General features: G+C 35.9%; 2 protein-coding genes across 2 annotated transcripts; one reads left to right on the top strand and one right to left on the bottom strand.

Moving 5' to 3' along the window:
* The first annotated feature begins 8256 nt into the window (after window positions 1–8256).
* IIL1 (isopropyl malate isomerase large subunit 1) lies at window positions 8257–12815 on the top strand. Its single transcript, XM_089617162.1, has 15 exons — window positions 8257–8448; window positions 8537–8677; window positions 8788–8958; window positions 9400–9552; window positions 9627–9695; window positions 9796–9912; window positions 10292–10366; window positions 10484–10561; window positions 10675–10770; window positions 10957–11006; window positions 11224–11278; window positions 11396–11527; window positions 11817–11864; window positions 11945–12103; window positions 12473–12815. Exons 1-15 carry the CDS (start codon window positions 8401–8403, stop codon window positions 12611–12613), a joined length of 1533 nt encoding a protein of 510 aa, XP_089473288.1. The 5' UTR covers window positions 8257–8400; the 3' UTR covers window positions 12614–12815.
* A 10573-nt stretch (window positions 12816–23388) lies between these two features.
* LOC149393623 (auxin-responsive protein IAA12-like) lies at window positions 23389–25660 on the bottom strand. The gene is made up of 5 exons (XM_089617138.1): window positions 25273–25660; window positions 24323–24642; window positions 24118–24232; window positions 23979–24040; window positions 23389–23877 (listed from the first exon to the last, which is right to left on the bottom strand). The coding sequence occupies exons 1-5, from the start codon at window positions 25488–25490 to the stop codon at window positions 23828–23830; spliced, it is 765 nt and encodes a 254-aa protein (XP_089473264.1). The 5' UTR covers window positions 25491–25660; the 3' UTR covers window positions 23389–23827.
* Window positions 25661–25976: the final 316 nt, after the last annotated feature.

Genomic DNA, 25976 nt, shown 5'->3' with positions numbered 1-25976 from the left:
TCGAGAAGGACTCGGGCTGGGATTTTGTAGCCAAGGACACAAGATGGCATTCTGTTTATGAGGTAGGTGGCTGTGGGGACTGCTTCTCCCCAAAAATGAGATGGAACGTTTGAGGAGAACATGATAGCTCGAGCGACCTCGAGAATGTGTCGATTTTTCCGCTCGGCTACCCCATTTTATTGCGGGGTGTGAACGCACGAGCTGGAGTGAATTATGCCATGTCTTTTGAAGAAATCGTCGAGCTCGGAGTTAAAATAATTTCGAGCATTATCAGTGTGGACAATTTGAATAGAGGTGTCAAACTGTGTTTGGACCATTTTGTGAAAGGTTTTGAATAGGTTGGATGTTTCGAATTTTGTTTCATCATGTATATCCAACTGAGTCTAGTGTGGTCGTCAACAAAGAGAAGAAACCATCGAACTCCGGTGATATTGGGAACTTTTGAGGGACTCCATATATCACTGTGAATTGTGGCAAATGGGCGAGATAGTTTGTACGAGGTGGGGTGATATGAACTTCGAGTATGTTTAGCGAACTCATACATGTCACACTGAATAGAATTGATATTTTTATTGATAAACAAAGGAGGAAATAGTCTTTTGAGATACATGAAATTTGGATGTCCTAGTCTAAGGTGATTGAGCATGATCTCTTTATACTGGGGTGAATATTGGACTACTTAACACATGGCGGGCTGATCTGGCTTGATGACATAGAGTTCGGCATTCAGCTCGGCATTATCAATCTGTCTCCCCGTGACCTATTTATGAAACACACATGAACTTTCATAAAAAATAGTTCGGCACTTAGAGTCTTTGTTGATCTTATGCACAGAGAGGAGATTGCACTGTAGTTGAGGAACAAAGAACACCAATTCTAGCATCATGGACTTCGTCAAGACCACGGTGCCAATACCAGTGACTTGAGTTTTGGCTCCGTTGGCGATGGTGACTGATATGCTTCTATTACAAACGGAGTAATTTGTGAATAGACTTCGATTACCAGTCATGTGATCAGAGGCACCGGAGTCAACAATCCATGCTGAGGGATTCTCTGAGCTTACATGGAGGGCTCTAGGGGAGTTACCTAGAGGACCAATGCCCGAGCTTTCTCCACCAAGTTGGACTTGTTGGATAAGCTTCCGGAGAATAGCGAGCTGGTCGTTGATGAAGGGAGAGGAGTCCGAGGTCGAGGTCGAGGCAGCGGATGAGGTGCATACTAAGTTTTCGGCTGAGTTCAGATCCTTAGTGTCTCGAGTTGACTTCGAGTTTGGTGGTTTCCCATGCAGCTTCCAGCAGGTTTCTCGAAGGTGTCCAGGTCGTTTGCAATGATCGCAGTAGGGGAGAGTTTTGTGAGGTCTCTCTATTGAGACTCGAGCTGCAAGTGCTTCATCTCCATACGTTGTAAGGGCAGACAAGTTTGAGGATGAGCCCAGAATTAAGTTCGATTGGATAACTCCAAGCATGAGTTTGTTGTCAATGGTGCCCACAAGAAGAGTTGTAATCTTTATATTATGCATTTGATGTAATAAAGTCTCATGAAGACTCTTGCTTGTAATTGCTTATTCATTAATAAAAAGTTGAAACGTTCATTCAATCTTCCTTGTTTGAAGCTTTATGATAAAACCTTAGTCTTTAGTCCATAAACAAACTAAACAACTTACGAAGAGACAAATGTAGATTTGCATGAACAAACTCTTCGTAGTTTGCTTAAAACGATATATTCGCAATCTAAGGGTCAAATGACTATTGACCTCAGTATGATTGTTAGAAGAATCTATGATGTCTGGTTATGAGGCATTGAGAGTTGGAGATTCTATAGTTCTTCTAGGTATCTTCCGAAGGTACTGAATTGACCAGTGCACTTCTAGAGACAAGATAAGAACAAACCATTTAACCTCTTATGTCTCGAAGTCACTATGTATGAATTGCATCATGCTTACCTTAATCCTGAAATGAGACATGCCATTTCACAGCTTACGTATTCTCATTTGAGAAAGTCAGAGTTCGGACTCACTATGTGATTCCGAACAGGGCCTATTGGTGAAGTACTAAGTTGTGAGAATGTCATGAATAACTTTGTGAAGTTCTCATAGATATGGAATTCATGTACAAGATTGCTGAAATGCAATGTATATCACCTCATGCTTTGTTCCTTGGAGTGTGAATAAATGAACTGGCCAGTGTCCAAACTGAGTCTTGACTCTTTTGGACGAAACAATGTGACTTGTTAGCTCCTCGTCAATACATTGTTTCTAACTTATTCACAAGCGACAAAAGAGTTGAGGAAATAACAGCTAGAAGGGTAAAATGATAATTTCGTAAATCCCGACTAGCTGATGATATTCATGAAGGGTAAACATAGATAATATTCTGTGGATCCACTCATTATAATTTGGTTGAATTCTTGAGTAGAAAATAAATTCATTTGAACCGAGAGATTTTCAGTGTCAACTCTATAGTGGAGTCAGTTGGCATTAAGCTAAACTTGGAAAAGGTTTGTGAACTTTTGAGTCCAAGTGTTTAGCTCAAGCTTTGTTCATTTGGATCCATGAGGTCACTGTCACAAATCATATCGAGTAGGAATAGTTAAACTAGAAGCTAAGTCAAAACAAGAACGAGACAAGTTTTACGAAAATTGTCAAAAAGGTAAATTTGTCTTTTTGGACATAGCATGAGATGAATGTCAATAAATTTTTTTGACATGGTCATATGATGGCCTAGATCACTTGGCCATGATGTGTTCATTGGGCCTTGTGGATTAATTTCATTTCATAGAATTTTACTTGAAAATTCTCAATGGGCTTTTCTTATGTTGTCATGAACAAGTAAAGAAAAATCTAGAAAGGCTTTCTGGAAGCCCTTTGGCCATCCAACCCAAGAGAATGGGAGACTAATTTCGTGCAGCCCCATAGAGAAAAAGAGAGTTTATTTTGTGCATTGATGTATGAAGATACTTGCCAAAAGAAAAAGAGGAAACAAATTTCCTTTAGAAGGAAAGTGCATTTTCGGCCAACTAAGAGAGAAAGCAAACGAGGAAACAAATCCAAAGGCTTCTAGAAGCTCATTTGGACGTGCAAGGGGTATGAGGAAACTACCTTTTGAAGGTAATCCTCCTCCTATAAATACCCCACCTCATTCCTCTCATTTGATTGATTCCATATAAGTTAGAGATTGAGAGCCTCTCTCTCTAGAACTTGTGGCCGCCCCTCTTCTCTCTCTCTCTAGTCAATTTCGTTTTATTGTTTTGGCACCTAGGTCCTCATTTGACCTAGTGTTTAGCTCTGCGACTTCAAGACTCGTTCTTAAGTCGTAGTGTTTAAAAGTGCCCACTCACTAATTCCTTTATTTCGAGTGATTTAGTGATAGAAACTTTCGTGGTTGCTCGAGGTGCCGAGGAAAGAAAGAGAGACGTGCTGCGAGGGGAGACGAGCGTTGCAAACTTTCCAAAAGCTTCTTCAAGGTTCAAGCTTCAAGAAAGGTTAGTAAACTTCTATACTCATAATAGTTTTTAATTACATGTACTTGCTCTTTGTCTAGGTTAGTAAAAAACTGTTTTTACTTGAAAAGAAAATTTTTAAAATTCCGCCGCTTTGCGAAGCGTTAAACTTTTTCTTAAACCCTAGATCAATTCCAACAAAGTTTCCTCCTACTTTCCTCGTGTCTAACCGCGGAGAAGGCTTCACAGAGAGATGGTAGTGGTTTTGTACTGAGTATTAAATCTCTGACCTCGTCGAGGTCTTTGTTGAGTCCGGATAATAGTTTAAACACACGTTTGGTTTCCACTATCCTGCGGTAGAGTTTCGAGTCTTCGGGGCAGGTCCACTAGTGATGTTCGTAGAGGTCGATCTTCTGTCATAGATGCGTGAGCGCGCTGAAGAACTGAGTGACAAACATCTCTCCTTGACGTAGGTCGTGGAGAGTGTTCTCAGTCTCAAACAGCTCGGACACATCTTCGGAGTTGGAGAAGATTTCTCTAGCTGCTTGCCAGATTTCCGCTGCCGTTGGGTAAAGGAGGAAGGTTTCCCTGATTCTGGGATGCATAGAGTTTATGAGCCAGCACATCACCATGTTGTTTTATGCCTTCTAACTTTTAAACACCGGATCTTCGATCTTCGGAGATGTAGCCACGCCTGTGAGATAGTCATCTTTACCTCGTCCCGATATGAACATGAGCACGGATTGAGACCACTATAGGAAGTTATGGCCATTGAGTTTGTGGCTCGTTATATGTTGAGAGAAGGATTCAGAGTGAGGTTGAGTGGGCGAGGTCTGAGAGGTGATCGAAGTGGTGTTGAGGGCGGATGAGTTTTCGAAGGAGTTCATGATGATTGAATTTCAGTGCTCTGATACCATGAAGAAATAAAGAGAAAAGAGTCGGAAGTGAGAGAGAGTGTTCCGAGACTTTGAATGTTATTATGTCTGCTTATTGATATGAAAATCGTATCACCTATTTATACATATGGTGGATACATTAGACTAGACTAGATACATGATCAGTGTAATAAATAAGTGTAATAACTACTTCTAGGAAATAGAGAATAATAAATATTACACAGAGAACAAGACTTGGAAAATAGAATGAAAAATAAATTCAACACTTTTCCCAAGTGAGGTGAGTTCCAAGAAGTGTGGGTTCCCAAGACATGCCTGTCAGGAGGAAGGAGAATTGACGGCGTGACGAGGTGAAGCTTTGGTGATGTAGGAGCTTGCGAGTTGACATGCTAGTGAGGTAAAGAGGTGAAGATCAGGGAATTCTCTAGAAAGATGCACATCAGAGATCTTTTAAAATAGAACACACTCTGATGGTATGCCCTTATGATTCATCTACTCCACTATAGAGGGGGACAACCGCCATCAATGACGCCATCAAATCTGGCCAGCTTAGCTCGGGTAGGAAGAGCTCCTTGAGGTACTTTCAACAAGAGCAGTTTTACTCTTTCGGGAATCACCGATGCTAGATAACTTCCAAATCACCAAACGTGCTATAATTCGAGCACTTATTTGGCTCTACCTACAATGGTTGATAGACGAGTCCAAATAACCGCGGTCCGATGACCATGAGAAAACTGTTTTTCAAACTGCATAGACAAAAATTCAACAGTACTCCCACACTATGATAGTGGATGACAACTATTTCTTCTCCAAGCTAAAACAAAGAAAACAGTCCACAACTACAAAAAAGGATGAAGAACATAACACCAAGATGGCACAAACAAAAATAAACAAAACCCTCCAAAAATATTTTGCCTCTGAAAAGCACCCCCTCGATCTCCATAAACCCCTCATCACACACCAATACTTCATTCACTAGCACTTGTGCAAGGTCGGCGAGGACGACAAATGTTCTTTGGCCTTTAAGGACTGCCACAACCAATGATGTTAAAGACCAACCACATCCGAGATCTGACCAACCGACGAAGAAGGCCCCTCATCTGAAATATCTGGCAATTAACATTGATAGCGGGAACCACGTTGAAGCCAACCACCCTCACAAAGATCCGACTACCACCCTTGGCAACGGCCACCATCCCGATATTAAGCCGGCCACAACCTCTCGAGAGCGACTACTGCCGATGGTAACGACCATAGCTGCCAATAAATGGAAGTCGCCTTTGGAGGAGACACCCCCTCCGACACCTCCCAAGGCCGGAACTCAAAGAGAAGTCGGAACACAACAACGGTGGATTTGGAGTAAAAAACCCACAACCTAAAAATAAGAAAAAATAAACCCACTATGGCACATGGAGAATAACTGTCGGGAAATGGACAGAAGACCATAGAAATGAAAAAACATAAGAGAAGCCTCGAGACAAGGAAAAGCGAGAGGATAGCTTATGTTGCTCCCCTTGGTTAGAGCCACGCTTCCTGACAGGCCAAGTACGGCATCCGAAACTCAAGAATAGAGCGGTGGTGGCAAGAAAAAACTAAGGTTTTTGTTTCTTTTGGAAGAGACAACATGAGAGAAGAAGAGAGTGTTTTAAATATTAGTCTTATTTTGTATACATACATACCAACCAACTTTTTTTCTTTTTTATCATACATACCAACAAACTTTAATAAACACAATATCAATCAATTTTTTATTTATTTTAAAAGTTATCAATCAATTTAACAAATTATTATTAATATATATATATATATATATATATATATATATAGAAACCCAAAAATTTACTGTTCATCCGGTGTCAATTCACTGTTGATTCTTTCGGTGAATTGACAAAATTACCCTTTAAAAGTTTTGTTATTACATAGATTGCTACCCTGATTCGGATTGAAATTATACATTGACCTCTGGAAATACGAAAATTTATAAATTTTCCATTGATTAATTACCTAGATTCCTCTGGAAACATAAAGGGAAACAAAAAAATTTCTGCAGATATTTCTGGAATTCCTCTGGAAACGGAAACAAAGATTTTTCTGCATATATTTCTGGAAGATGAGTGTTGAAATTCTCTGATGATTTTTTCTAAGACAATACAATTATAAATAGAGATCTTGGCCATTGTCATTTGCCACGTTCCAGTAAACAACAAGCAAACCTACATAGCTTCTTGCTTCAGGAAATTTGCCACCTTAACGTAAACAGCTCCCTTGCCACTTTCCCATAAACAAGACAACAAGTACACAAATTCAAAATATTCAACTGGGTAAGAGTTTCGGCGATCTGTATAAATTTCTTATAAACCTATGTGAACATACATAGAAAAATCTCAAATTGCCTTATAATTTTTTTTCCCTTCAGCTTCTTTGTCACCTTTTAATAGGCACACAAACTCAAAGCAGTCATCAAGTCTTCATCTGGGTAAGTGTATTGGTTATTAGAATAATTTCATATTAATATGAACATATATAGAGACATTTTAATTTACCTATCTTTTTTTCGTTTTTCTTTTTCATATCAAACCAAACAGTACAAAACATATACAAAAAAACATCGCAATTTTTAGTTTCCCGTTACTTGGGAGAGTAAATTAGGACAACCAGAAGAAAAGAATTTCATTACTGTCAAACAATAAACTTGACCTACCTTTTTTTTGTTTAGTAGACCAAACAGACATTTTAATTTATCTATCTTTTTTCCCGTTTTTCTTTTTCATCAAACCAAACAGTACAAAACATATAAAAAAAAAACATAGCATTTTTTAGTTTCCCGTTACCAGGGAGAGTAAATTAGGACAATCAGAAGAAAACAATAAACTGGACCTACCTTTTTTTTCAACAGACCAAACAGTACAAAACATACAAAATATATATCAAGTTTTAAAGTTAATCTTAGAAATGTTGCTAAAAGCTTAATAAGACCAAACATGTATGTAAAAAGCATTTATGCCTACTTGCAAACGGAACAAATACAGAACAAGGCAAAATATCATTTGTTTCCTTGCAGATTGATAACATATTCTAATACAGCAAAACCCCTAATTTTTAAATGAAAAAATCGAACAGATTGATCAATTAACCAAGGAAAAAAATAGAAACCGAATCACATATTCAACAATCATCGCCTTAGCCAAAATTTCCTTCGTTACCAACACTTCACAAAACCTTTTAGGCTGATATCAGAAACACAGAAAAATAAAGGATAGAGAAACATCATAAAAGAAAAGAACGAGAAAAAAAAAAAAACTTTAGTTATATTAATGTAATTTAATCTTATGTATTTATTGGACAACAAACAAAAAATAATATATAAATTAGAAGAATTAAGTGCCTTAAATCACTAAAAAAAAACTTAATAAACCTAAAACGGGCTGATTTGGTCTAAACCGCGATTTCAATTTTTGAAATTGGACCGGACCGTCTTAGACCGGTCTAAAAAACTGGACCGAACCGTTTGAGGTAAAATTCGTGTTAAACCTGACCGACGTTTTAAAAAATCGATGGTCCGATCCAATTTACGATTTTCTAATTTTTGTTTGCAAAATTCTATTTTAAAAAATATACTATCTGCAGCAACGCGCAAGTATAATTGCTTGTTTTATTATATTATGGAACGTTTATTCCATCACAATTTCAATCCTCCACCATAATTTCTGTTGGAATTTTTTACTACAATTTGTCGGTCTTAATTTTCATCTATTGTTAGCAATTTCTTATTTCAGAGACCATCAACATACAAATGGCTAACGGAATTTCAACCGTTGTGTTCTAGAATCAACTAAGGGACCGAATTTTTCCAAAAAAAAAAATCTATCAAGGGACCGATTTTGAAAGAAGAGCAATACATAAGGGACTATTTATTCAGTTAATTAATAAAATCGAGACCCAGAGTTCGAACGTGAGGCCTCCACAAGTCGTGTCATTTCTTCTCGCTCATCACATTCGCATCATCGGCAGAGTCACTTCTCATACACACTTTTCTTTAGCCGCCTCTCTCTCTCTCTCTCCAGCTATGGCTTCCTCTTCGATAGCCCCAACTTCAGCTCCTCTCATCACCAAGGTAACACCTCTTATTTTTCTCATGTCTTAAAAGCTCCGTTTCATGCTTATCTTTCGTCGTTGTTGAGCTAATTTCTCAATCTCTACAGAAAAAGTTGGGCTTCTCTGCTTTATCTTCTTCGTCATCATTATTTTCAATCCAGAGATGCAAGAGAGCGAATTTCTCCAACAAGATCTGCTCCGTCATGACGCCTCCGCAAACGGAGCGAAAACCCGCCACCACTGGCTCGGTTCGAGATTTTACCTCACTTTTTTGTTTTTTTGTTGATGGGTATTCGTATTTTATGCTAATTGATTTTGGGCTCTTATTGAAGTTTATTATTATCATTAAAAACTTTAGGTTAAGACTGGGATGACTATGACAGAGAAGATTCTGGCTAGAGCTTCAGAGAAACCCCATTTGAGCCCAGCAGATAATGTTTGGGTTAATGTTGATATCTTGATGACGCACGATGTTTGTGGACCTGGTTCCATTGGAATTTTCAAGAATGAGTTTGGCCAGGATGCTAAGGTTTACTTGCTCACTTTTCTTAATTTATTATGGCTGATATTCGAGGAAAAAAAAATCCAATTAATATCGCATAGTCAGTTTAAGCAACTCTTCTCATGTTCTTATTGCTAGACTTTAGAGTTTAAATATGCCTTTTGAGTTATTGTGACACGACTATCGAATATGTGTTTGAGTCTCACTTTTCTTATTTTATTATTGCCATTCCATTAGTATTTCTGAGAAGTTCTAAATTGTTCTAACTTCTAAGTTGGAACTTGATTTCAAATTGTTTTATTAGTTTGAGGAGCAACTCTTTACATGTTAATATTGCTAGAGTTTAGAATTTGGATATGCCGATTTTTGTTTTGCGTTACAGTGAAATGGCTAGTGAATATGTGTTTCGTATATGTGACGTTTCTGCTTCGGTTGTTTAACCGCTGGTTAGTTGTTTTTTCCATAAAGGTTTGGGACCGAGAGAAGGTTGTAATCATACCTGACCATTACATATTTACAAGTGATCAACGTGCCAATCGTAATGTAGATATCTTGAGGGATTTCTGCGCAGAACAGAAGATCAAATACTTTTATGACATCACCGATTTGGGCAACTTTAAGGTAATTGAATCATCAGTCCTGCTCATCGCGTTCGTTTTCTGATTAAAATTGATTTTGAATGCGCAATTCAACAGGCAAATCCAGACTATAAAGGTGTATGTCATGTTGCTCTTGCTCAAGAAGGTCATTGCCGACCTGGAGAGGTATAAAGTATTACGCTCTTTTGATATTATCCCTTAAAGACTGATTTTAGAGCATTGCCTGAATAGAAAAAACTAAACCTGTGAAATTATGGTCTTTCAGGTTCTGTTGGGTACAGACTCTCATACATGTACCGCTGGGGCTTTTGGCCAATTTGCCACTGGGATCGGAAACACCGATGCGGGTTTTGTATTGGGCACTGGAAAGCTTCTGTTGAAGGTTTTGAAGTTGATCACCTTCTTCTTTTTTTAACATTTATTTACTGTAGCTTTCACAAAAAAGGGGTTCTTTTTTTTTCTTTTTTTGTTGCATTGATCATTACATACACGGGAAGTTTTATTACAAAATTTTCCTTCAAATTTCGCTGTTGTAATTCGGCTTGTGTATACAGTTCGCCAAATGTTGTGGGTTCGGGTGGGGAACCTAGGGACTAAACCCTAATTAAGAATTAAATAAATAAAGGGCTGGTGACACTGACCTTTCTGTTCATTTTCCCCGTGTACCATTATTTACGTTTTAGTTTTATCTGAGCGCCTATATCTCTGACTTCTCTGATACAATAATCTGTGTGTCCCATTTTGCACCTTCATATTTTCAGGTCCCTCCTACTCTTAGATTCGTAATGGACGGCGAAATGCCAGATTACATTCTTGCTAAAGATCTGATATTGCAAGTAAGTTGAGTTCTATTCCACCTTCTTGCATTTATTGCTATAATCCTGAATAAAATATGTGCTAATGTTGATCGCTGTACCATCCATGTGTTGTTTGATGACCCATTTTGTGCACAGATTATCGGTGAAATATCTGTTGCTGGTGCAACATATAAAGCCATGGAATTTGTTGGCTCGACGGTCGAAAGTTTAAGTGTAAGAAAACTTCAAATTACTATTTGTTTATACTTTCATTTACTGGGAGGCATTATTTTCACTAACCACAATCAAACTTGCTTGGGAATGCATCGTTGATTGACTTTACACAGATGGAAGAAAGGATGACTTTGTGCAACATGGTTGTCGAAGCCGGAGGAAAGAACGGCGTTGTTCCTGCTGATAGCACTACATTCAAGTACTTGGAGGCAAGTCAATACAATATTTTAGTGCTATTTTATTGACTCATTTTTCCTTCCTAGAAAGTCACAAACAACATTCCCTATGACATCTAAAAAGCCAGGGCTCAAACATTTATCATGTGCATTTTCCTTGTCGTACTTGCACTGTCATCATGTTTGGTGATATATAGACTTATTATGTTCTTTTACCAGGGTAAGACAGATTTGCCCTATGAGCCCGTGTACAGCGATGCCCAAGCAAGGTAATAATCAGTGCTATCCTAATTTGAGTATTTTGTTCCTTTATACTCGTAAATATGATGGCTTGTCTCTTTATAAGATAAATAAATAAACATAACAAAAAAAATTGAAGGTTTGAGAAAATAGTAATCTTACACAAGACTGTTTAGGAAGTTTAATTTTGGTTTCAAAGATCTGAATTACGTTCCATTTACTTTTCTTTTTATTTTGTGGATGTAGCTATCTTTCAGAGTACAGATTTGACATCTCGAAATTGGAGCCTTTGGTGGCAAAGGTGAAATATTTATAGTCTTGCGCTGGGAATATTTGGATGTGGTTTCTGCCTTTGTTCTATCTCTGTTCCGAGTTTCTGATGGATTTTGATTAAAAATAAATAAATGTATTTTTGCAGCCCCATTCTCCCGATAATCGTGCTCTAGCTAGAGAGTGCAAAGATGTGAAAATCGATCGGGTCTATATTGGATCTTGTACTGGTGGTAAAACAGAGGATTTCATGGCTGCAGCCAAAATTTTCTTGGCTTCGGTAAGGCAATACAAAAGTATCAGTCATTCATTTTTTTCCCTTCTTGTTGGCTTTTGGAAAGTATGACCGTTTTTATAAGATTTGGTGGAGTCGTGTTGATCTTAACTTGAATGGAACAAATGTCTTTCCCAATTGAAACGCATCTCACGAATATTCTAAACTGATCACTTTCATTAGACTTGCAATAAGATCAAGCTTGCTATAAATTTCTATCAACAAATTTAATGCAATTTTATTGGTCTCCGTCTCCAAACGATGCATTTACTTTATTCTATAATCCACACCACAGGGTAAAAAGGTCAAAGTCCCCACCTTCCTAGTCCCCGCTACCCAAAAGGTTAGCCATGCTCGAATACGAAACCTAAATTTGGAATTCACGGCCCTTAGAAATTAATGGAAAAAGGAACATATTTGCAGGTTTGGATGGACGTATATAGTCTTCCGGTCCCGGGGTCGGGCGGGAAAACTTGCTCTCAGATATTTGAGGAAGCTGGCTGTGACACTCCCGCGAGCCCTAGCTGCGGGGCTTGTTTGGGAGGTCCTAAAGACACTTATGCACGCATGAACGAGCCCAAGGTAAGTAGTAGTTTTGTGATTTCGAATTTTGTGAAGACAGACCCAAAAGGGTAAATTAGTTGTCTTTTGAATTTTTTTTATTTTTATTTTTTATTTATTATTATTATTATTATTATTATTATTATTTTTATTATTATTATTATTATTATTATTATTATTATTATTTTTATTTTTATTTTTATTATTATTATTATTATTTGTATAAATGATTCACTAGTGTGGTTCACAAGGTTGGGAAAAGAGTGTGTCAAAAGTTTATTATCTTATTTTTCTTGGTAGTAGAGTAGTGTAGTCAGAGACTTTGGTTCACTTCTTGAATTGTGAATGGCATTTATCAATAATATTAGCAATATGTGTTTGTGGTTACAGGTATGTGTGTCGACAACAAACAGGAACTTTCCGGGGAGAATGGGACACAAAGAGGGGGAGATATATCTGGCGTCCCCGTACACCGCCGCGGCTTCGGCTTTGACCGGCTACGTTACCGACCCTAGAGAGTTCTTGCACTAAGTCAGACTAGTATGGTTGACTTTTTGAAATCTCGTATGCACTTTCTTATTAACTGTTAATGTTTTGACAATATCAAGGTAGTAGAGCAATGCATGGGATATGGGTTGTAATTGTCGTTACATTTGAATTGTTGTAATGAATAAACTTCCAACTTTTTTTTTTATCCTAGTTCGAATAAAAAGCTGTTAAAAGTTTGAGTGCATTCATGAAACTTACTAATTATATTTGTGTTCAAATTATCAATAGTTCTCTTCTTCCTTCCCTCAAGTACTAGTTCCGGGACATTAGAGTCGCGTTGGTCTGATCGCTTTATGGATGATTTCTTTGAAATTAGACAATGCCGCCGTATAATTAACTCGTCATGGCGAAGACCCTAAGCTCTCTTGTTGAGGCATCACCTAACCAATGGAATCCCTTGCGCTCAAAGTCCTATGTAGAGTCTGTAGCATGTGTCGCATCACACCTTATTTGTTGGACTTCAAAATCTCGCAATTAAGATATAAAATATAACGAACATGTTGCTTCTAATTAACAAGATTATACTCAAATTATGACCATTTAAAACTTTAATGACCAAAATTCATTTATTGCTTCTAATTCCAAAAATATGATTATTCATTTGCAATTTTGTTAACAAATAACTTCATATGTTTATTGACAAATAGAAGTATAAAAAAAATGTTTTAAATGGTCGTAATTTCGGTATTATTTCATTAGTCACCAGCTTGCGCACTTTGAGGAACTCCATAAATAAGGGAGACGGAAGTAACCCCCATAAAGAATACCAAACATATGTCAATTTGACCGCAGTAACCATAGAATTGTCCGAGTACACTTGAGAAGCCTTATATTGAAATCTCTCTTAAACCTCCGAACGAACTTCAAATGCTATAGAGGTCATGCAAACCTTCACACATTTTTAAATTTATTTATTTCTCGAAAACTTCACACATTTGATAAGTGGACCATTTGAGACTCTTCGTTCTTCGTTTTGTTTTGATATGCCTCGTCAGAACAAACCCTCTCCTTTCACCTTAACAAGCTTTTTATAACCTATGGTTGGTATCAATTTACATACCATCATGTTGCCACATGTTAGTTCAGTTTCACCGGGAGTTATACTCGTCTAGTATTAGCTTGCAAGCCTTGCAAATGAGGGTCCCAAGGTGGCTTGAAACCCAGCAGAGAAGCTAAGCATGACACTAACCAAACTACATCAAACGTGACATGTCACACTTAAAGTCCCACATAAAAATTATCAATCATGAAATTCTAATAAATAAATAAAAAGCGCGCACACACCAATTCCATTTTCAGGTCTTTTGATGACCAGCAATAGTCCCACCGTACTTCGCAAACTAGCTCCAATCGACCAACTTGGTTATGATGCCTTTTTATCATCATACCAATTCCAAATACCTTGGCTTTCTCTCAATTTCTCATTATTGTAATTAGCTTTCCACTTTTTACTCCCATCCCTTAACACTTTAATGAGAGTCCTTGAGGGAAATCGATACACTTTCTCTATAGGGAAATCGATAGAGAAAGAAATGCAATGTACCATATTCGACGTGCAAAAATAAAACCATTTAGTCAGGCATTATATATAGCATGTTTTAATAGAAAGACTTTCAATAGAAACAAAGTGTATGAGTATATACAAACAAACAAAAAATCAAAACTCTTAACTTAATAAATTTTAAATCAACAAACCAAAATCAACAATCAACAAATATTCTAGAAAATCAATGACTAGAAAACAAGACTATTTAAAATAAATAAATAAATAAAAAACTACTACAAACAAACAAACAAGAAAATTGAACAGATAAAACATTGTTTCCAGTTTGGGTTTTGGTTTTTTAGATTTTTTTTTCAGGGTCTTGGGCAAAAAGAGGAAGAAAGCAGTGAAGCGAAAAGTTTGGCCAAATTTAAAAAATTTAGAAAAGCACTAAAACATGCTATTTTCTCACAGAGAATTAAATATTTCGTCAATGTAAATATTTGATTGATAACGTTTAAAATTGATAAGGCCCTCCGAAATTTCAGAAAACTATAGGCAATTGATCTGCTTTTTTTTTTTTTTTTTTTTTTTACAAAATAGCAATTAGTACAAGAAGACTAAAATAGTATAATGAACTTAACTAGAATGGACTAAAAACGTGTTAATGTATACTTATTAAAAAGAATTAAACTTTGGCGATTTCATAATTAAGTTAGTTTCGTCTTGTGGCCTAGTTTGTGAGATCATGTGATGCTAACTAGCAAAATTTCATTTAACTGGACGATTAATCGGATTTAGCTTATAAAAAAAATCTAGAAACCTAGTTAATATGTAGCTTTAACTTTAGATAAACGGTTTTATATTTCAATTGATTTAAATTTCAATCAACAATCATTGAACAAATTGGTTGAATTTATGCGCATACTTAGAATGAAAAAGGTTCAACTATGTTTGAATGATCAAATTGGTTGAATTTATGCGCATACTTAGAATGAAAAAGGTTCAACTATGTTTGAATGATCAGCATAAAACTGAGGACTCGCCGGAAGATTGGTGATTTGCCGGAAAGTTGGGTGGCTCGCCGTAGATTTGCAAAAAATATTAAAAAAAAAATGAATATTTTTTTATCAGGCAAAGATAAACAAGCATGAACTTTTTGTTAAAAGAAAAACATCATAAACATATGAAATTAAGCTTTTAAGAAATCTGAAGAAGGAAAATTGAGAGATTTTTTTTGTGATTTTCCGCATAAAAATGTTTAAATTTGCAAATGCCTAACATGGCATCTTTTTTTTTTTTTAACACAAAATAAGTAAGACATGTTCATCAATAATTGTGGGAAAATAACGCAACGGAAAAAAAAAAGACATTTTTTAGAAGAATTTGTTGCAAATAAAAATCATCATGCTAATTGGAAGGAAATGGAAATTCCATCTCCAATAAAGTGACTTTCATTTCTTATTAGTTTGGTGGCTTCCATTGTTTAACAGAAGTAGAATTTTCGTTAGGCTTAATGGAAATTTGGATTTCCGTTAAATTCCATTAAATAAGTAAAAAAAAAATCAAATTTAAATGGTAAATGAAAAGAGACTAAACTGTTTAAATTTTAAAAGAAGGTACCAATTGAATTTCATCTTTATTAATAACTTTTTTTTTTTTTTAAAAGTAAAAACATTACACCAAGATTAATGAGTAAAAAATTACAATAAGACTACATTTCATTAATAGACATGTTTTGTAAGTTTATATCAAAATTATCAACAAGATCAATGTTCACAAAATGTTTCTTGACAACGTTTTTTTTTCGGGTAGACACCAATCTTTTTAAATGGTGAGTCCCTCGACCATTTTTGGTTTCAAACTCTGCCTTCGATCATCAATGATGCGACCCGAGCTACTAAATACGGACTCGGACGACACCGTTGACACCGGGATCGAATGTACGTCTCGGGCCATCTTGGACAAGATCGGAAACATGTTCTCGTGCTGATGCCACCATGCCAGTAAGTTGAGGTCATCTTGGTTCATGGAGGCAAATTATTGAGAGGTGTGGTGACGATCTTGGAGCTGAAGTTTCGACTCGGGCAAAATGAGCTATATCTCGGAACATTCCTTTGCTTGTTGATGAGTGTCGGGGTGGACTCGGCTCGGGACAAGTTCGAATCTGTCCTGGTAATACCTCAAAAAGGAGTAAAATTCTTCCACGATCCTAACATGAGCATGTGCCACGTAATCTTGTCCAGTATGACGTTTTAAATAATGTAAAAAAAATGTGAAATAACCCCCAAATTTTATCATTCGGGGATCTAGAATCACTAGTACAAAAAACAGCATTGGGTGCGACTTTTTTCGCACCTAAAGGTCGAAAGTCGCACCCATTGATACCTTTAGGTGCGACAAAGTCGCACCCGAAAGTTTGCACCTAAAGGTCATGGGTGCGACTAGTCGCACCCGATGGTCATGACTTTTAGGTGCGACTTTTAGGTGCGGATTTTCGCACCCATATTCGCACCCATAAGTCAGAAAAGATGTGCGAAAAAGTCCGCGGGAAGGCCATTAGGTGCAACTAGTCGCACCCGTTGGTCTACCCGCCAAGTTTTTGGGTGCGACCAATGGCCTTCGCGCCAAGTCTTTGGGTGCGACTGGTCGCACCCAATGGCCTTCGCGCCAAGTCTTTGGGTGCGACTGGTCGCACCCGTTGGCCTACCCGCCAAATTTATGGGTGCGACTAGTCGCACCCAATGACACCTTTGGGTGCGACTTTGTCGCACCCAATGACCTGTGTCAGTGATTTCGGGTGCGAGAAAGTCGCACCCAATGACATTTGTAAAAAAAAAAAGGGGGAGTTTGGCCGCGGAAAAATTTAGGAAAAATTTAGGTCATTTAGGTGCGACTTAGTCGCACCTATTACTTTGGAGAAAGTATTGGGTGCGACTAAGTCGCACCCAAAAGTATTAACACACTTTTGGGTGCTACAAGTCGCACCCAAATTCAAAAAAATTCGCGAAAATTTTCCAGCGCTTAATTGATTTTTGAGTCCGACTATTCGCACCTGAAAGTCTTTTTGGTGCGACTTTTAGGTGCGAATAGTCGCACCAAAAAGTCATCCGCACCGGAAAACTGTATTTGTAGTAGTGAATGCATGCAAAACCATATAAGTAAGAAATTTTGGATGTTCCTCAATATTTAGAAAAAATTTCTCTCATAGATTCGATGCATGGTTGAAAAATTTCGAAATGGTTGCAGTCGTGAAGATGTTCAGCAATTTTTGTAACACTATTTATCGTTAAATAAGATGTGGTGTGTAAGCAGCGGACAATGCACATGTTTCATCGTAAAAAATATGAAGAAAATGAGCAACGCACTTAGCCACTACGATGTCTGTTTCGATTATGTCATGGCATCTTATTATGTTCACGTATTCACGTGTAACCTCTACATATCTATCGGCCAAGAAAGAATTCAACATTAAAAATTTTGAGTTCCACCTAATCCTGTTATCGGTGGGGGAGGTTCTCTCGTCATGACCGTTAAATAAAAAAACGCCTCTTGAGGTCGTCTACCCTCTGGTTTGAACTGTTTATCCAAGCTATGGCTTCTCTAATCTTAAGAATCAATCGTCAAAATGCCTAAACTCGGCTTTCACTATAAGGTTTATGATATGAGTAACACACCTTTGGAGCAAAAGAGAGTCTTGATTGGCTATCTTAAAGGATAAAGCTCTCACCATGACGTCGTTATCGGTGGCATTATCAAGAGTTATTGAGATGATTCTCTCACGAAAGTTCCACTCTTCTATAACATCTAGAAGGATTCCTAGTATGATATCTGACTACCCTCTATTCTTTTAAAGGCTATGATCCTCTTGTTTAGATATCAAGCCTCGTATATGTCATGAACTACAACAGACATATAGTCCATTTTGGCATTTTTTGACAATATATCAGAAGTGAGCGCTACGTTAAACCGAGCAGACATGAAGCAGGCTCTAAGTGTGTCTTTTTCTTCTAAAACAATTTTCAAAATTTTATTTCGAAGAGTTTTTATTTTAATAATGTTAATACCATGAGCTAGATAATGCATAAATCTACCAAAGCCTTTGCTTTCTATGTGAAAAAATGATTGGTCGATAGAAACTATGTACTTAACAAGTTCTTTTCTAAACTCAACAGGATCGTGGGTACTTACCTGAGATGAAGAAGATCTCTTCATGATGCGCATCTTGTAGTGGTGGCGCAACGAGGAAGAGTCGACTTTGATGAGCTTCCCGCATTTGCTACATAGACTCTTCTTTCCTTCGTCGTCGACAATTTCCTGGAAGTGTTTCCACATTTCGGAATGTGATTTTCTTTTCTTCTTCGATTGTTGAGGTTGTAGGTTTTCTTGTTCTTCGGGAGCTTCGTGTGGAGGAGGTGACTCGTCTTAAGGTGGTGGAGGAGGTGGCTCGTAGTAAGGTGGTGGAGAACGTGATTTCGGACTTTGTATGACTTAATTGTATAATGAAAATTTTATAAACTTAACTATATAAAAAAACTTAGAATATAAACTCAAGTATATAATAAAAAAATTATAAACTAATCTATATAAAAAAATTAGAATACAAACATAAGTATATAATAAAAAATTTATAAACTAATCTATATAAAAATATTAGAATACAAACTTAAGTATATAATAAAAATTGTTTAAACTAAACTATATAAAAAAAATTAGAATACAAACTTAAATATATAATAAAAAAATTTATAAACTAAACTATATATAAAAAAAACTAGAATACAAACTTAAGTATATAATTGTGGAGAATTTGAGAGTTTGTGAGAGATGAATGTTTGATTTGTGATTAAAATGGTAAGAAATGAGATGTATTTATAGGAGAAATAAATGAAAATGTTAAAATTTAATAAATTGTGTAAATTCAGAGATCCAACGGTCAAATATTTTTCACCCGTACAGATTCAAACCGTTGGTCTAACAATTGATATTAATATAAAAAAAAAAAAAAAAAAAAAAAAAACAAAGCAACTTTCATTTTCAGCCCAACAGCTACCTGCCATTTCCGAGTATGCATGCCATTTTCAAACTGCCACGGAAGTCCTTCTATCGATTTCGAGGCACACGGAAGTCCTTCTATCGATTTCAAGGCACACGGAAGTTGGCAGTTCCGTGAGGTAGAGGAGGGCATTCGGAAGCCCTTCATTCCGATAATATAAAATAAAAAAATAGCACATCAAACCGAAGTAAATCAAATTGATTGTAGGTTATTTTTAATAAAAAAATAAATTTTGGTTAAAATTTTAAAAGAAATGTGAAATCGTGGAAAACCATCAACATTATAGAGCTTTCTTTGATATTTAAATTCTGAAAAAGTTGAAATTATCCCACGAGCGAGAGAAACTAAACATGTGAATGATGTGCCTAAACATGTTCTTATTATTTTGAATGATAATAAGTAGGATATTCACTATAGTTTTCTTTTAAAATATTGTCAAGAAATTACTCAAATAAAAAATCTCCTTCTTTTGGAATAAATAAATAAAGAATTCATAAATAAATAAAATGCAGTGCAGTGCTTGCTTTTTATTGAGGGTTTTTCATGTTCGAGAATATTTACCGAAGCGAGTTTATGTCATTTACTGTCACGACTGAATTGAGAAAGCGTGCATTTTTTTTTAAGAGCAATGTTATTTGTCCCGAATCGTAAACCGTGACGATCCACTCACGTTCTGACACGTGACAGTTCGTTGCCACGTGTCAGGACGTGATTGGATCGTCACGGTTTACGATTCGGGACAAAAATCAATTCCCTTTTTTTTAAAGCAAGTCATTTTCAGCGGTAAACTTTTTTATTATTATTGTTATTATTTTAATATTATGTTATGCATTACAAAAAAATGGGAACCAGCCAGAAAAGCATGCCCATCAAATCAAAGAAAAGGGAACAAAACAAACACAATTACCTTCCATGATAGTTCTGAATCCTGATTAATTGTACCCAAAAAAAAAAAAAAAAAAAACTAAAAACTAAAAGGGACACAGTTGTCCCACGATCAATAAAAAAGAAGGTAAGATATAGGACTGTAACCTTTTTACAGGTCTTGACTGTTATGATTGCATTGAGGTAATGATGTACATAAGTCTGTCCAACTTTGATTAGCCGCGCATCAAATCAAGCGAAACCAGCATCTTTTTCATTCTTGGGTCTGGGCTCAAAGAATTACTAAAACAAACAAACAAAAATATTTTATTTTTAGTCCATCGTTTGGATGTTGATTAGAACTTCAGAAGATTAGTGGTAAACATGCCATTCTGTCTTAGTAGCATGCAAAGACAGAACTTCCTTATAATTAGGGGCATTAAGAATTAACTTTTTTATCGCTAATTTTTTTACTAAAATTATACATTTTAATTTTATATTTTTTTCTTACACACACCTCATAAAATTTAGAATAACTATTTTGAATCAAATTTGTCCCATTAAAAGTTCTGGCTCCCCCACTGGTCGCATATACCATTAATTATAATGCTCAAACGGCATCAATACATAGTAATCAATGTGTTTGTGTTTTCCTAGTCTAAAAAAAAAAGTTTTTTTTTTCTAAATTGGTTCATAGATTTTGTTTGAGACAATTCAATTTCAAAATTTTAGATATTGAGGTGATTTAGTAAATATTTATTTAATTCAACTTAAATAAAATTATGGAGAATTTGTTGCAACGAACTAATTCTTTAGATTCGTTTAAGTTTCTAGCTAAAGTTTGATTTTATTAAGAAAATAATCTGTCAGTCCGAAGTAAATTATTTAACTGCTTAGATTAATGTAATTTACTTCGGGCTGGTTGGGTATTTTTCTAAGTAAATTAAATTAATTTAACCTGTTAATTAATTTACTTCGGCCTGATGAGATATTTTCTTAATAAAATGAAACTTCGGCTATTTTTTAAAATTATGCAGGGTTATTGGATTACTGGGCTAATGTCCCTAAAATTCTAGAGAGCTTGAGTAGACTAGTTAATCATAAACATAAAATGATCAAAATAACCAATTTTGATTTATTTTGCGAAATAGCCAATAAACCACATTAACCCACTTGATCAGACAAAAATACCCTTCATTTGGAATAAAGGGTTACTGAATATAAATTAACTAACAAAAATAAAATAAATAAATGGAAAACAATATAATAAATAAATATTCCATTAATAGATTAAAAAATTTTTAAAAATATTACGAGATCTTCAACGCCGAGTCAATTTGCGCAATCTTCGCCGATGTCCCCCGCGATCAGTCTCAATTCACCAATTCTCCGATCGGAGATACAGAGTCACCAATTCTCTCACAAATAAACTAAAATTAATACAAAAACAAAACTAAACATAAATAAATTAAAAAATAAACACAACTATAAAATACTCATAAACACGAATTAAGGCTAAATGAATTAACACTGAACGAACTAACACAAATTAACATTGAACGAATTAACGTTGAACGAATTAACACGAATTAAAACAAATTAATATTCACCGTCCTACCACGAATTAACAAGAATTTCTCCTACTCCCGTGGCTGCACACGTTCAAGACTCCGACGAACATGATGTCGTTCGATTGGTCAACCATCGATTTGACACCGCAGTCAACCCTTCTCCTTCACATGCTTGAGAACTGGGTGGATAGTGAGCCCGACCATGATCGCTCTGACGCTCACCATGAAGATTTTGAGAGAGAGAGAGAGAGAGAGAGCACGACGCAGATCAAGATCGCCAGAGGAAAGCACATCACCATTGCGACGACGGTACCAATAAGGATCTTGTAAGGCCGCGAAACTTGGATGTGTCGTTATCGATATTGTTGGAGAAATTTGGGATAATTAATATTTTTTGCTCCATCGTCGATGGTTGTGGTTTAAAATGTGGAGAGAGAGAGAGAGAGAGAGAGAGAGAGAGAGAGAGTAAATGGATTTATAGTGTACAATAAATACAATTGAAGAGAGAGATGAGATAATATATTGGTTTTTAATGTACAATCAGAAAATCAGAAGTAAATATTTCAATTAATTATTTTTTTATTCAAACATTATTTAAATTAAAAAGGCAAACTTGGAAGTAAAAATTGTCGCATCATCAAAATTCGCTATTTAAACAAAATTTTTGAAACGTTTGCTAGTTTGCAATTTCAATGTTTGGTGAATAGCCAAAGTTTGAATAAATTAAGTGAATAGTCCAATTAATATTTCACTACCTAAATTATCCTCGTATATAAGAGCAAAACTCAATTTTCCCAAAGCTAAACCTAAAATCGTCCTCGTCCTCGTCCATTTCACGCCACCGATCCACTTCACGCCGCCGATCCATTTCACGCCGCCGCATTGTCGTCGATCGTCGTCCATCCTCGTTCCTGATCCCTAACGTCGCTGGCGAGATCCGCCATAGACGCCGTCGAGATCCGCCATAGACACCGTCGATTCCGTCGAGCTCCGCGACGGCGATGCTCGACCTCACCGGAACGAACCAGCTCGACCACGGCGCCGAGGAACAAGACGAAGAAGGGAAGGCGATCTGCCGAGGTACGTCGAGGATCGGCCGAACTGGTGAGGAGGGAGAGTGGTGAGAGATCGGAGGTGGAGAAGAAGAAGAAATAGTTTCGCGATAAGTTAATTGAATTAACTCGCGGAATTGAGTTAGGTTAATTAAATTAACTTATTGGTTGAAAAAAATTATATTAGTTTTTGAATTTTTGTGTGAGTAAATTTAACTTACTAAATGATTGAATTAAGAATTAAGTTAATTAATTGAATGCTTTGAATGGCAAACTTGACTTAAGTTATGATTTTTGTAAATTTTTTGTGAATTTCAAATTCTTTATAAATCAGTTAATTAATTAACCTAACTCACTCCAGTATGTTAATTAAATTAACATATTCGCAAATTTACCAAAGACATTATGATCTGAACCGAAAATATGAGCTATTTACTTAATAAAATAAAACTTGAGTTATTCCCCCATAAGAATGACAAACTTGACTAGTTACAACAAATTAATTAAGTTCGTCGAAATGAGTGTCTTTAATTTCTAACGAATTAATTTAACAAGAAAAAATATATCTGGGGAAATATGAATCTCACAGATGGTGTTTAAAATTCAATTGGTCAATGTTTGCAGTTGTAAGAGAATAAGAGACGGAACGTAACGACAAGAGATAGATTGAAACATAATCAGAAGCACACACACAAAAGTGATTTCTTCTACATCAAGAAACACAATCAACAAACCAAAAAAAATAAACACTCATAATATATAATATATCATAAAAAAAGTACTCCAATATTTACAGTATGAGAAACCAGCAGGAAGTATGAAGAGGCTTTTTCTGCGGAGTTACTGTATATGAAGTTGTAAATAAATAGTAATTTGATATCATAACCCTAACTTAAAAAATAAATAGAGAACAAAAGTAACCATATATTTGAAAGAAATAAAAATAAAAAAACAAAAGGAACAAACATAAACTGGTTGAGAGCTTGAGACCAATCTCAGCAAAGCACTCGTCTCATCAACTTCACTACCTTTACTTTACTTTACTCTTTTCTTTCATTATCTGTTTTTCAAACTGTGCTCGTTTCTTTTCTTTATCTTTATGGCAGAAGGCTTTGGCACCCCAAAAAAAAAAAGGAAAAAACTTTTTGGTGTTGTTTTGTTGAAAGCTTTCTATATAGGCTTGATCCTTTGTCTCTCATTCCTTTGATGAAATCTCGGAGCTGTAAAAAAATGAATCAATTAAACAAAAAAAAAACACTTCTATATTTTCTTCTCATAAATCAAACTTCATTTCGACGATCAACAAGATTAAAAAACGTACCGAGTCCCGTGGCCTCGGAGGTCCTCATGATCCGGAGCCTTTTCACCGAACCGATAAACATCCTGTAAAAACAACTAAAATTGAAAAAGAACACAATTTAAACTGAATTTCCAAAGTTATAAATAAGTATGAAATAAACCTCCAAGGAACATCTCCTACAAGCATCCAATCGCCGTCTTTGTCTTCGTAAGTGAGAACGAAATCGGACGAGCCATCCAAAAGCTTAGAAGGTTCCTTAATCTCTCCGCTTGAACCTAAACTCATCATTAAAAAAAAATCTAAATATTCTCATTTGGAACACACACGATGACGTGACGTGGAAAAGAAGACTGGTCAGCGCTAACCATTCAAGTCAACGGTCATGCCCGGACTGAAAAACATGTCCTGGAGCGCGTTTGCCAGGGAATCGTAGCAAGAGTGGGATTTCAAATCCACTTTCCTTCCAATGGCGATTCCATCGATGTTGACTTTCACAAACCCAAGATTGTTCTTGTTATTGCCTTGTTCGTTGGTTTTGTTTGAAGTATCTTTGGTGTGATTGTTGTTGTCTTTCTCACAGACAGCTTTGTCGTTGTCTTCTTGGTCTTCAGATCTTTGAGTCTTGGCTTGGTTGACCAAGCTGTACATCCTTGAAGCCCTTATTGGTGGCCATCCCACTACTTGACTAATTACATTCCAAAACCAATTTTAATTTAGTTCATATCACATTCATAATAGAGAGCTTTAATAAATAAAAAATAAAAAGAGTATAAGAAAAAAAAAACAGAGCTGTTGAAACAGTATTTATCGACAGAAAATAATGTAATACCTGATTAAAATTTAAAACCATGTGTGTTGAAAAAAACTAGCTTAATCAGTCAAAAATTACCGCTCGACTTATTTTATTCCAAAACAATTTAAACTTAAATCACTAATCTAAATAGTAAATACTACAGAGAGCCTTGAAAGATATAAAATTTAATTTTTATTAAAGAACAGGGGTTTTTTTTTCTTTCTTCTTATTAGTAGAACAGAGCAGTTGACACTTGAAACATAATTTATCGAAAGAAAATAATGCAATACCTTATTAAAATTAATATCAAAGTTGAATCAAAATACAAATAAAACCATGTGTGAATCTCAAAAAAAAAAAAAAATAATAATAAAAATAAAAACTAGCTTAATCAGTCAAAAATTACCGCTCGACTAATTTTATTCCAAAGCAATTTAAACTTAAATCACTAATCTAAATACTACAGAGAGCCAAATCCAAGGTCACTGAAAAGACTAAAATCTAAAAAAAAATGGAACAGACCTGGCGTTTCTCTTCGACCCCGAAACGGGCGGAAAGTCCTTCGCCGTGAGAATCCGACCCACCTTCGCGGCTTCCGAAATGGTTCTAATTCCTCCGCCGATGCTCAGCCCCAGCCCCAACTCCAGCCCCGTCTCCTCCTCATACGACGTCGCTTCCGATGACATGCTCTTCTTACTTCTGCGTTGTTCTTCTTCTGCTTCTTCTTCTTTCACTTTCATAAGCTGAGGGAGAGAGAGAGAGAGAGGTGGTTTGTTTGTGGATTGTGTATTGTGGATTCTGTGTTGTTGTTGGAGTGGGATACGAAAGAAAAGGGAAGAGAGAGAGAGAGAGAGAGAGTGATGATGAGTGTGGAACCCACGTGTTTTAGCTTTTAAGAGTGCTTCTACCACTCTCGCCACTATAATACCCACCCAATCAAAATAATAAATCCCTTCTCTTCTTTCTTCTTTTGCTTTTCATTATGATTCTCTTTTATTTTATGAGTTTTTTTTATGAGAAAGTATATAGATTATGTCCTGTTTAATCGAAATGCGATATTTATCCCCTCTATTTTTAGAAATATCAGATATATTTCTTCAGTTTAATATAAATGACATATACCTCCCCTAAAAAATGTTATATTACAAATATCACCATTTTCGTTTATTTTTTACAAAAAAATAATTTGAACTCTTCAAAATACCCTTAATAAAATAAATATTTAT

The sequence above is a fragment of the Urtica dioica genome, chromosome 6 (assembly GCF_054948205.1).
Source record: "Urtica dioica subsp. dioica isolate 48M chromosome 6, U.dioica_male_clone48M_v1_H2, whole genome shotgun sequence".
Classification (NCBI taxonomy): Eukaryota; Viridiplantae; Streptophyta; class Magnoliopsida; order Rosales; family Urticaceae; genus Urtica; species Urtica dioica.
The sequence above is the reverse complement of the archived record's forward strand: the minus strand, read 5'-3'. Positions and strand labels throughout refer to the sequence as shown.